This window comes from Lissotriton vulgaris, chromosome 5 (assembly GCF_964263255.1).
Source record: "Lissotriton vulgaris chromosome 5, aLisVul1.2, whole genome shotgun sequence".
In the NCBI taxonomy this organism is placed as follows: Eukaryota; Metazoa; Chordata; class Amphibia; order Caudata; family Salamandridae; genus Lissotriton; species Lissotriton vulgaris.
In genome coordinates this window covers 1,123,830,900-1,123,844,310 of record NC_141693.1, presented here as the reverse complement: position 1 = coordinate 1,123,844,310, position 13,411 = coordinate 1,123,830,900, and the positions used below count along the sequence as shown (strand labels likewise).

Genomic DNA, 13,411 nt, shown 5'->3' with positions numbered 1-13,411 from the left:
GGCCACGCCCCTGCCTTTATAGCGCGCCAAAATCTTCGCGCAGACAGACAGAGACAAACTCCTGAGGCGGAAGCCAGGAGCAACGAGCGTTTCTTTTAAAAATTGTATTTCTTGTCTTTTAACTGTACTCAACCTGCACTAGGCATCATTATCGCCAGCATACCCTCCCGCAAAGCCGATCTTGAACGCTGTCGCGGGTCGCTCCACACATTGACGTCATCCAGTGGAAGCCTGGTCAGGCCACGCCCCCTCCACGATAGGCCACGCCAATCTCTCTTCCCTACTTAAATCATGTGTCTTCCCCGGCCGCGCAGCGGTCGGGCGCAGTGGGCGCGTCGGCAGCGCGCCGAAGGCGCGCTAAAGGCAAGCCCGTCTGCGCCCGTCCGGGTCCAGGGGCCAGGCATTATGCCCCTTACATTACCTATACCTTGCCGGAGCTTTACAACTTGCAATATGATGGCCCTATGAACTCTTTGGACAAGCAGGCTGCACTTATGTCGGATATCTATGATGCCAAACCTACTGTGCTCAACCGCCAGGTAAGATCATCCCTGGCTAAATCCCCTGAGCTTCCTCAATGTCCTAGTATACCCTATACCCCGGTCCTTGCCCCCCTAACTGTTACCTATCTTAACACACGTTCAATGGCGAAACACCAATTGGAGATCTTCCAACTACTTGACACAGGGACTATTGATCAAGACCTGGCTGTTCGCTCAAGACCTGGCTGTTCGAGCAGTAGCAGACCCCCTCCCCCAAGCGCCTTGAGACCCTTCCAGGTGAGTAGTGCGCTATACAAGTGTTATGATTGATTGATTGATTGATTGATATTCTCCTCTTGACTGAAACCTGGCTGACGGACGATTCCGCACCGGATATTCTTGCTGCAATTCCCAACGGCTTTTACTTACTTCATTCTAATCGCCCCCAAGGCAAACCAGGCGGCGGAGTCGCAGCAATAATACATCATAAGCATAAATTCATCACTTTAGAAAGGATCAGTCTTCCTGGCGTCGATAGTCTCGTACTACAATTCACCTCCTCTAAGTTTGCCTTTATCTGTGCTCTCTTCTATCGACCCCCTGACTATATGCCCTCCTTCCCTCAGCTCTTTGGAGAACAGATATCTCATCTTGCCCTTAATCATGCCAAAATAATTGTCATCAGTGATTTCAATTACTGGCCTCTAAACCCTGGCGAAAGCAACCTATCGGTTGAATTCTCCAACCTATTGACTGGCCTAAATTTCACCCAAAATATTAACAAGGCTACTCACATCAAGGGGCATATTCTTGATCAAGCTTGGATCTCCAATATCACAATCACTCCCCCGACCATCTCTCCCTGCCTCTGGTCTGATCACTTTTTAGGTCTCGCGCCTGCGATGCATATGGCGAAGCCATATGCCATCGCGCAGGCGCGATACTATTGCTGGCGGGTCTGCTTCCCAGGAGACAGGAGATGTCACGCGCACGCTCTGGAAAGGATCGGCGCCGGCCGCGCGCGCGCGTTTCCCAATCTCCTGTCTCTCTGTGAAGCACACAAGCAAGCCCAGCAAGCCCCGCCAAGGCACCACGAGTGAACACAGTAATAGTTGTGCAGCCCGCATTACTATGCGCCCCCTCTTCAGCGCCACTCTAAGGTAATTAAAGCGCACTGTTGCCAGCCCGAAGCACCGCAGGCTTAGATAGCGTTACTGCAATCAATCTGCATGCGGCATAAAGAAATCCCAGCCGCCGCCAGACACTGTGCTGCCGAAGCATAACTAACTTGTTTTTTTTTAGTGAAGGAGTCAGTGTTTTTTGATTTAACATATTTATTGCACGGATACTGTTACCACGTATATTTGGCAGTCTGTGTTTATTTATTTTCGTTTCATTTGTGTGGCATGAACTTGTTTTATTACTTTTCATTTAATTATAATTTAAAGCAGATTGCATCGCGGGATTCCCTTGCCAGGCGCGAGGAGACAAAAAGTGTACCCGAAGTCTTTCTGTTCCCTGCCTGCTGCCATCAGAAACTCTGACCACGGATCGTGTTGCCAGGCAACGAGCGTTGGCACGACAAGCTGTCTGCTATGCGCCCCCTCCCCCGCCGCCTCCCACTCCATCAGGCGCAGATCAGTGGTACCATCGGAGACGATTGAACAGAAGAGCGTGCCTGGAGGATGGGGGCGATGGGAGGCTGGGGCTGCCTATGATTCTGGGGTGCACCCCTCCCCCTCCAAATACGGACACCTGATAGTCCCGTCCAGCGAAGTGGTGAAAGGGCCGGGTTCCTCTTCTGTCGAAATATTACAGCCTGTGTCATTGGGTCCCTTGAAATATGACCCCCCGTGGAACATGGCTGCGCGCAAGGTGCCCCTTAAGTGTGTCATCTAGTGATGCAGTGTTGCACGCACCCCTTGAAAAACGTCACCTTGCGAATCATTCAGCCACACGCGCTCTAAAACATAGGGCATATTTGATGCACAGCTCCTCGCACCCCTTAAAACATGCGACACCCTCTGGCAGTGGCTGTACTACCCCTTGACTTACGTCATCCTGTGATACAGGGGTGCGGGTGCAGGTACCCCTTAAAATAAAGCTGCCTATGACACAGGGCTGCACACGCTCCTTGAAAAGTTGGCTCGAGATAGAAATGAAAAAAGAGCGTAGCACGGGCGACTCCTGAGTTGAGTCGGGGGTGTCCCCTCTAGGACTGGGGACCCCCACGCCATTCTCTCGGGTTCTCTCGGGATACGATCAGAGAGCCTCCAGGTACTGGGCACTTTTGCGAAGATAGGGCCAAAATGAACGAATGTGGAATTTGTAATTGTTTAGTTCACTCCTATGTTTGTTTGTTTTCATTCTGTTATGATTTGTTTTGAGGACGGCAAGGGCTCTGTGTCCAAGTGTTTCGCCTACTATTTATTTCTCTGTGTTTATACTTTTACCAGCGAGTCTCATTCCCTCTTTGTGTCTGGATTCCGCCCAGATCATGGCTTACCTCTCTGACGTAATAGTTGCCCGCCTATTTCACCGACCACTTCCAATGGCGTATACACAGTGATTTTAAGTCCGAGCCTTATTTCGCATGTTGTGCTCGTCTGTCCTTCGGTTTTAACTTGCCTTACTAAGCGGCAGTTTAATATTATTTGGAATTGGATTGGCACCACTTGTATACATTCTTTGTATCCGACGCCCACACCGATTAAGCACACATATCGTGTTTATGCGCATTATAAACGACCTTTACTAAATCGTTTTGAATCGAGATTAACTGAACCATTTTGAGTTCAGACTTTGTTTATTCCAACATAAAATATGCGTTGTACTTTTGTTTTGCTTGTGTATCGTTAGACAGACTGCTGTATGTCGTCACATTGATCACGTTTACCACTCATGCTTCAAGTGAATTGTTACATTTGTTATATGCACCAACTTTTCCAAGTGTTATAAATATTTGTTTAACACACGTGTGCTAGTAGTATGCCCTGTAATAGAGCAGTACTTTTTTGGTACGAGTCAGTCTGTTGGTGATCTGGTTCATCTTGAGACTTTGGTGTTGCCATTGTTTGTTAGGAAGGTTGAACATTTTGCGTCAAAATTATAAATGGTCATTGAGTGGCGATGTATTATTAAACAATGTTGTATGATTCTAGTTTTGGGGAATAAAGAAGGTAAAAGGCTTTTATTACCATTTGGTTTATTTTTAGGTTGGTTGTGTTGTGGGCACCACTTGTTTTTCCACAATAATTTAAACAGGAATTAAGACCTAAATAATCCACTCTCTTGCCTCACTATGAACATGTAATGGGGCCTTGTCCAAAGGTTTACAATGGCATAAGAATGCTCTCCGGTCTGCTTGTGCTTTTAAACTGGCTTCATTCTTCAAATAGATAATACTTTTTTAATAGAGGGCAAAGCTGTTTCGAGAGAAAACAGCCTCCAGCAGCACAGATTTATTGTTACAGTAGAAGTGTTGTGCTGTAGTTCTCTGTGCTCTGAAGCGCATACTATGTGCTGAGCACCCCTTCTCCCTCCAGACTGTACTGCACGCTCTATAGATATTGATGAGCATGAAAATAAAAACAGCAGGCACTTGCATGCTTCATTTTCATGCACGTGTTGATTAGGTATGACGAAGCACCACAGTGGTTCAGTAGCTCGCTCTGGAATGCAGGAATAGTGATTCTCAATCTCGTGGTTGATTTATTAATTAAGACATCCAAAGTGCAATATTGAGTCGCCTTTTCTCTTGTCTGGGGAATAGTGGTGTGGTGGTCCATGAACTTGCCACTTTCACCTCTGTTTCTGTACGTCGGCTCTGCTGCGGGGTCTCTTGCAGAGGTTGTTACCCAGGTGCTTTTACTTGTATAACGCAAAACTTATTGTCTCATAAGTATAATATTAATTTTAAGGAGTGATTGGTGAATATAAAACAGCATTAACTGGTGTTCTTCCTAAGGTTTCCTGTTACTACACAATGGGTTATCCGGGCTAGTTGCTGAAAGACAACCCTTATGTTCTATTTTTTAGCTGTTCGTTTGCCATCTGATCGTTGACTAAGACGAAGTGGATGTGGTTGCTTGTGATTGTAAGTGAAATTCACCTCTCACTATTGTATTGTATTTGAAATCCCTAATAAAATGTTCTAAGAAACTTTGTGATTAATAGCATTGTTTTTTTTTGGGGGGGGGGGGGGGCATGTCTGTTTGCATCCTTATAACCTACTCTCCTTCTTGCCTTTATCACTAAACGCATCTTCATTTCTAATCTTGAATATTTAGTTACTTATATAGTCTTTATGCTTAAAACCGTCACACTACTCCTATTCTGGTTTTATCAATGTTATTTACAGCGGCGCACCAAATCAATCTTCTCTTAAAAGTTAGGCAAAGGACTCTTTCGAAAAGAAAAAGCAGCATACACATATGAGTTTTTAGTTTGCTAAAATGTTTACCTCTTGGATGGTTATTTAGGCTGTGCATTTTCCATTGCTTTCATTAAGAAATCAAGCTTCTGATGCAGGTAAACTTGCTACACTCTATTGGTATATGAGAGATCCTGCTCATGTACGTGAACCCACGTGAAACAAGCATTTGCAAGAGTTTAACCTATTAGCATTGTAAATGACAATGCCTTTTATTTATGTTTTAAAAACCAACACATAAATAAAAGGCATTGCCATTTACAATGCCAATAGCTCAAACTCTAACAACTGCGAGACCTATTGCATTGCAAATGCTTGTTTATTTCTTTTGTTATTACCCAGATCCCTTATGTTCCCCCCACTCCTGTCAACAATTTTCTAGCCCGCAATTGGACACGAGTGGATGAGACTGAATTTCATAGTCTCTTGATTTCCTCAGCCCCTAAGAAACTGTTGTCCACCTCTGCCCAAGCCTCTTATATTGTTAACTGGCTGGAATCAGCATGTGATAAAGTCGCCCCAATGAAAAAAATAAAAACTAAGCGCCCTCACGACGCTCAGCGCTGGTTTTCCGAGGATCTAAAAAAAGTGAAATTGGCCCTACGGCAGGCTGAGCGCCGTTGGCGGCGCCATTACACTCCTGAGGAGAAAATTACTTACATTTCCTTATTAAAACAATATAAAAACTCTATTTTACAAACTAAATCTACATATTTCTCTCAAAAAATCATTAACTCTTCGTATAAATCAAAAGATGTTTTCTCCATTGTCAATTAGCTTTCCCTACCCGATCGGGTTCTAGCCAAGCCGGCTCCCTCTCAGGAACTGTGTAACTCATTAAACACCTTTTTCATCGAAAAAATTGCCCTCATTGAAAACAATATTTTGCTCCCAACCCCAGGATCGATCCCTGCTCCCATTTCCGCAAATACACTGGTGTTAGACCATATCCCCCTTATTTCTAAACCAGAGTTTCTGGCCCTCTTAAATAGAATAAACTCTGGATCCCCAAATGACAGCTGCCCCCCTGAGGTCTTAAAAAAAGCCTTTCAAGCCTGCCCTGATCCCCCACTTTCTCTACTCAATAGTTCTTTGACCACTGGTATTGTTCCTGACTTTTTTAAATGCGCCGCAGTAACGCCCATTCTCAAAAAACCTAACGCGGATCCTCTAGTACTGAGCAACTTCCGCCCCATTTCCCAACTCCCTTTTCTTAGCAAAATCCTAGAGGCCCATGTGACTAACTGTCTCAGTGCCTTCATCGAGTCCTCACAATTTCTGGACCCCAAGCAGGCGGGCTTCCGACCGGGACACTCGACCGTGGCGGTTATTGTGGCTGTGATGGACGAGCTCAGGAAGGGAGCCGATAACAACATTCCCCAGGCACTTGTGCTCCTGGACCTGTCGGCTGCCTTCGACATGGTCGATCATACTCTTTTGATCAACCGTGTCGGCAGAGCCAGCATCCGGGGCACAGCGCTAGAGTGGATCAGTGCCTTTTTGCACCATCTTTCCCAGGCTGTTCGTCTATCTTCCTTTTCAGCCACCCCTGTGAAACTAACTTGCGGGGTGCCTCAAGGGTCGGCCCTTTCACCGCTTTTATTTAACCTGTATATGCAACCCTTGATCCAATCATTACATAATCATCCCGTCACTATTTTCAACTATGCTGATGATATTCAAATGGTCTTTAATCTTAAATCCACACCTACATCCATCGCCAATTTTCAGTCAACCATGTCCTTCATTGGAGAATGGATGTCCCAAAGCCAATTGAAATTGAATCCCAACAAAACGGAGCTGGTTTTAACAGGAGGCCCCCTTAATCCCATGAACCCCAACTTCTGGCCACCATCTTGGGGCCCTGCTCCCTCCCCCTCCGAATCTGTAACGAGCTTAGGGGTCATCATCAGCAAAGATCTCTCATTGGCACCCCAGATCAAGGCAGTCACTTCATCATGTTTTTTTCAACTACGACAAATTCGAAAAATCTCCAGGTTTTTGACCACTGAGGCCCTTATACTGGTTATTATGGCTTTGGTTATCTCCCGTCTTGATTATGCCAACGTTCTTCACGTTGGCATCCCAGCCTACCAACTCCGCCAATTACAACTGGTGCAGAATCAAGCGGCGAGACTCGTATTCCGTCAACCTAGACATCAACATGTCTCCCCCTTATTGAAAAAGCTCAATTGGCTACCAGTGATGAAACGTGGTCTTTTTAAACTTGGTTGTACCGTCTTCAAATCCTTGACTGGCCATGGCCCTTCTTTTGTAACCTCCAGGATTCATCGTTACGTTCCCTCCCGTAACCTGCGTTCCTTACACCATAACCTTCTTTCAGTTCCTTCCTTTAAGCAGAAGAAACACGGCGGCCTTGGGTTTTCTTTTCTGGCCCCTAAAACCTAGAACTCTCTCCCCCACGAACTTCGATCAACCACCTGTTACATGCCCTTTAGGAAACTATTAAAACCCCACCTGTTCCGACAAACATACGAGGACTGATCACCTGCTCCTTCTCCCTGTCCCTCCCCCTGAGTTTATCTGTCCTACAGCGCCATGAAACCAGTGGTGTCCGAGCGCTTTATAAATAATGTTTACAATTACAATTACAATTATGTTAATTGTTTAATTAATTTTAGGTGTGTGTAGTGGACTTTTTAAGTGAAAATGTAGTGAAGTAATTACATTTTTATTGAATAATTAATAAATGAATTATAAATTAATTATAATTAAATAATTATTAATTTCAAAAGAGTAAATAAATGTAAGTTTGTGTTGTGGTGTTTATAAGTGTATATGGTGTGAAAGCTGTCAATGAATGAAATAATTAATTATTTTGAAAATACATTAATAATCATTAATTAATTAGTAAATATTAAATGTAATTGAGTAATTAATTTTAGGTGTGTAGGTGTTTGTTAATAATAATATATTTAAATGTTTATATTAAATATGTTTATAATCTACATTACATTGTATACTAAATTTGATAGATGGTTTATTATTTTTTTTGAGTTCCAGCGTTTTCCCTACTGTTGTACCCTCTGGAGTGGGAATAGTAATTTTTAACCCTACGCTATCCAGCGCTTTCCCTACTTTTGTACTCACTGGAGTGGGAATAGTAATTTTTACCACTACACTATTCAACGCTTTCCCCACTGTTGCAGCCTTTGGAGTGGGAATAGTAATTTTTACCCCTACGCTATCCAGCGCTTTCCCTACTGTTGCACTCTCTGGAGTGGGAATAGTAATTTTTAACCCTACGCTATCCAGCGCTTTCCCTACTGTTGCACTCACTGGAGTGGGAATAGTAATTTTTACCCCTACGCTATCCAGCGCTTTCCCTACTTTTGTACTCACTGGAGTGGGAATAGTAATTTTTACCACAAAGCTATCCAACGCTTTCCCCACTGTTGCACCCTTTGGAGTGGGAATAGTAATTTTTACCCCTACGCTATCCAGCGCTTTCCCTACTGTTGCACCCTTTGGAGTGGGAATAGTAATTTTTACCCCTACGCTATCCAGCGTTTTCCCTACTGTTGCACTCACTGGAGTGGGAATATTAATTTTTACCCCTACGCTATCCAACGCTTTCCCTACTGTTGCACCCTTTGGAGTGGGAATAGTAATTTTTACCCCTACGTTATCCATGTTTTCCCTACTGTTGCACCCTCTGGAGTGGGAATAGTAATGTTTACCCCTACGCTATCCAGCGCTTTCCCTACTGTTGCACTCACTGGAGTGGGAATAGTAATTTTTATTCCTACGCTATCCAGCGCGTTCCCTACTGTTGCACCCTTTGAAGAAGGGAATAGTAATTTTTACCCCTACGCTATCCAACGTTTTCCCTACTGTTGGACCCTCTGGAGTGGGAAAAGTAATTTTTACCCCTACGCTATCCAGCGCTTTCCCTACTGTTGCACTCACTGGAGTGGGAATAGTAATTTTTACCCCTTCGCTATCAAATGTTTTAACTATTAATTTTTTCATATTTTTATTAAATGTATGTATTTTTGTGGTTATATTCTTTTATGTGTTAAATATATGTACACATTTATTAAGTTTATAATGATTAAATTTAGTTAATTTGTTATAAATAGTTAAAATATAAAAGTAATGTAATGTATTTTGTTAATAATAGTTATATTTTTTAATTATTTAATGTAATTTATATTAATTAATAAATTCGATATTTATTACATCGATATTTATTACATCTATATTTTTGAGTAGATATTTATGTACTTACCTGTTTAGGTATAGGGAGTCGATATTTTTGTAATCGATATTTATACAACTACATTTTTGTCAACTATATTTTTGTAATCGATATTTAAACAACCTACCCATCGATTATCTATATTTAATATTATCTCATATTCAATATTTATCTGATATTTAATATTTATTCCTCTGAGTATTTATTACAAAGTGTTGAAACATATGTATTCTGAAGGAAAACTAATAAGTAATTGATATTGTAATTTTTGATTACCCTGACTCTGCTCTATATAAAAGTTATCTAATTTTTATACAAACTAACTGGAGTGGTGTCACTCATTGCGTCGCCATTTTAACTGTCTCAGTGGATGCGTGTGCTGTATGGCCGCTTTACACATAAGCTTTCGGATGCCTACCCGCTCGTGCCATGCTACCCACGGGGAGCTGGTGACCCCAGTTCCAACACACACCGACTGCTTTGCGACGCAACCTGAGGTTTGTAATGTGACTGATGTACTAATCAATCGCTCTGTAAAACCAGAATTCGAAGGAATCATTTTTTAAAAGGGCAAAGTAAGCATGTGTAAAATCCTTTTACATGTTTCTGAAATCTCTGTAGTCTGAACCCATTCCTGTAAAGGCATGACAGATCAAGAGGCAGGCAATACAATATAAACATAAATAACAATCATGGGCAATAATTGCTGTCAGTCAAAAACAAAAGTGTGGTCTAAGCCTCAATAGAAGCAGTTGGATGCTTACCTGGACCACTCTCTCAAATGTGTGAGCTAGAGGGAGGTAGGATATTGCGACGTCAGTTGGCTTTGGTGCAAAGGTGCTCTGCAGGAGAAAGAGCACAAGACATCTTGAAATGCTACAGTTACTCCCAAGTGCTACTTTGTACCATACAGACTTTTATTACTCAACAGCCTTGCAGACCAATGCATGCCCAGATTCCTAATCTGGGGCTAAGAAAAAGCTTTACCCTGATGCCATACATAATGTACAATTCAGATTACCACATTCTTTAGTCCTGTACCTGAAGAAAAACAATATAAAAATAGAACATTTATGGAAGAGATTTTCTCTATGATCAAATATAGGGCTCTATGTGATGAGAACAGAACTAAACGCCTAAAAGCTATCTATCTATATTTGCATGGTGCTTTCGTTGGGGACTACGCATGTGCAGGTCAGAATTCTACATGTCACTTTCTAATATGGGAGGCTGTGGAAGGGTATATTGGATTAGCTAAACATTACGTGTCCTCCGTGCTCCCTATGTGGCTTTAAGAGAATCATTGTGGACTAAGAAGCTTAAAGTCATATGTCAGAGAGTCACTGGAGGGCAAGCCATTTAGCAGACTCTTCTCCAACAAAAACTCCTCACAACAACGTTGTATGCCAGAATATCGACGTAACAAATATCGACCTACAAATATACTGACTGTAGAATATCGACTAATACTATCTTGTCGAGCTAAGTATAGAATATTAAGTATATTTTATCTGCAAGGTACATTTATGTGGGGTTAAGCATTGTAAATGAATACCTTTATATATATTCTAATCTAGATGATATAGTGTTTGCGATATTCTGCTTTGATATTGTTGTTGGCCATTCACAAATAAACCATTAACAAAGACGTTTCTGATCAATAAATAATAGAAATAGAAATTACAGCTCATTTTTCTTCTGCAGGACCCAGTTGTGGTCTATGTGTTTGTGCGTTCACCTAAATCTATCTAGTTGCAAAAATAAGCAAAGTTCTACTTTTAGCAATTCCAGTACTTTCCTTTGTGTACTGTGTTTGTTATATACTTTCAATATCAGCACAGTTATCCCAACGCCAGGGCTCATGTAATAGTATAACAGTGAAGACTGCCCTTTGAAGTTTACTGGTTGCTACTAATGCTGATCGAACAAGAGCTCCGCTATTTTGCTGTTTACTGAATCTTGGGGATAGCAAACAACCATTTTCCATGATTTTTTTATTAATTGTAATTAACCAAACCTATCAACATAGTTGACCACAACCACATTTTTTTTCTATTTATTGATTTATGTATTTCTATGTAATGTTTGTGATTTACATGAGGATTTTGGATACTTTAGAGTGCTCATGGTGTTAGGGTGCATTGTGTCATTTGTATTATCCCAAATGTATCCCCAAAATATCTGGGACCGTATTACAGAAGTGCCCTGGGGCGCAATGAGCATTTGTGCCCACTTTGTGCACCCCTGGGACACTTTGCTATTACAGAAGGGGGCGCAGACGCTTGTACATCCCCTCCTGTAAAACCAACAGTGCAGGAGCACATAAAGCGGCAGTGCTATCATGAGAGGGCCTTCGTTCATTTGCATGGGGGCGTGGTTCCACACAAATGAGGGAATCCCTTTGCAGCCGTGGCCGGTAGTGGGAGTACCGGCCAGGTTGTGACTTGGGGAGGGGCAAGGTGGGGGTAGTAATGTATGGATTACGGACTTTACCAGGTAAGTAAACATATAAATAAATACGAATTTCGTTGCATGCACTGCATCACCAAATGCGATGCAGTGCGCGCAACAAAATTCGTTTTATTTATTTATATGTTTACTTACCTATTTAAGTCTGTAATCCATACATTACTAAGTTGTAGTGTCGGTTTACAGTGAACAGGATCATCCGTATCCTACCCTGGCGCTCCTACCAGACTGGGAAGCTCTTTTTCCGAAAAGGATGAATCCCTTCTCCTGACCTTACGTTTCCCCACACACTAGGGTACACTATCTTTTTTATCTGACCTCTACCTGCTTGCCTCATTAGGAACTTCATACCTTGTTGGTTATACTAGTGCACCTCCTGATGGCAGCCCTCTGAAGGGAAAAGGGTGTCCTATGGAGCCCTCAGACATCCCCTTGCAGACAGGTGCAGTCACTCATTGCACTCGCTTGCAAGGGGATCTCTAATCCCCCTTAAAAGTGCAGGCTTCAAAACAGCAGCTCAGTTTTTCACACAAATGTGCTGCCCTGGGGGCAGCGCGAGTACGCGGCTGCCCTGATGGTGGCGCATTCATCTCAATACTGTGCATTTTCCTTGTTTGCACTGGACGCCCCTTTTAAAGGATGGACCCGGTGCAAACAAGGAAAATGAGCTGCATGTATGGTACAGCCCCTGGTGCTTGAGTGTCATTGCGTCATTACTGACAGATGAGGACTGTTCGGTCAGCAAGCAAAGAACAAAGAGCAGAGGCCAGTTTACAAGGGCCTGATTGCCGGTCTGTTCCCTGCCATCATTGAAGGGCCTAGTTGTTTGCAGGAAGGAAAGAGGAGTGAAGGCAGGCCACGATCAGGTTCCCTGGTTTAGCACTTTCATGAAGGTCATGGCTTCGGTTCTCACCTGAATCCTAATTTGTTTTCTTTAAGCTATTGGAGCTCCTGGGGCACTATTACATAGAGGGCACACTTTCTCTGAATGTGCCATGGTGCACCTTAATATATGTGCGTTGGGTGCAAACAGAGGAAGTGAGCCCTTTTACATTGAATGCACTGTCCCCAGGGCAGCTGCGAACTTTCTCTGTCTCGATGGCAGCGAATCCAAGTGAAAAACAGAGCAGGTTTGAAGCTGCAGCTCCATGTTTCACTGCGCAGTCGGCAACCCGCCTGCACTTTTAAGGGGGATTAGAGATCCCCAAGCAGCTGGGTGCAGTGAGTGACAGCACCTGCCTGCAAGGATATGTCTGGGGGGTGTCTACACGACCCCCTTTCCCCTTCCAGAGGATTGACATCAAGGGACGCACTGACAGTGAGCCATCTTTTAGTTGGCGCACTGTCAGTGTGCCTCCTGACAGCTTCTTTGCCTCCGCGCCTTCCGCTGCTTTTCCACAATACTCACAAAGGGCAATTCACTACCCAAATGCTTAGTGTGTTTTCTCTGTGGAGGCCACTTTCAAAAGATTTAACCCCCCAGAAATTCGCCCTTGTGATAACAGTCCTAATTTATTAAGGCATAAATCAGCAGGCTTTAGGATTGTTACAATAAGTGACGCTGGTGTAATGTCATGTGGTAATTCATTTGTGTGATATCATTTGTAGTTGTTGAACCACATGTTCATGTATTGTTTTGTATTCATGAACATTGTCAATTATTGTAAATTGTTTTGTGTCTCACTTAGACATATGAATGTTGTCAATGTATCATAGTATTTGTAAATATGTGTGATTAAAATCGCGAATGCCTAGGAACAGACGGTGAGGGCATTGGAGTCTGCCGAAATAAATAGCAGCAATTGA

General features: G+C 43.0%; 1 protein-coding gene across 1 annotated transcript in view; it reads right to left on the bottom strand.

Moving 5' to 3' along the window:
* Positions 1-13,411, bottom strand: part of ACSL5 (acyl-CoA synthetase long chain family member 5) — a 242,869-nt gene that overhangs the window by 88,996 nt on the left and 140,462 nt on the right. The window contains exon 11 of the mRNA XM_086922789.1: positions 9,901-9,978. Within this exon, the coding sequence (XP_086778915.1) occupies positions 9,901-9,978 (78 nt within the window). The remainder of the gene's footprint in view (positions 1-9,900; positions 9,979-13,411) is intronic.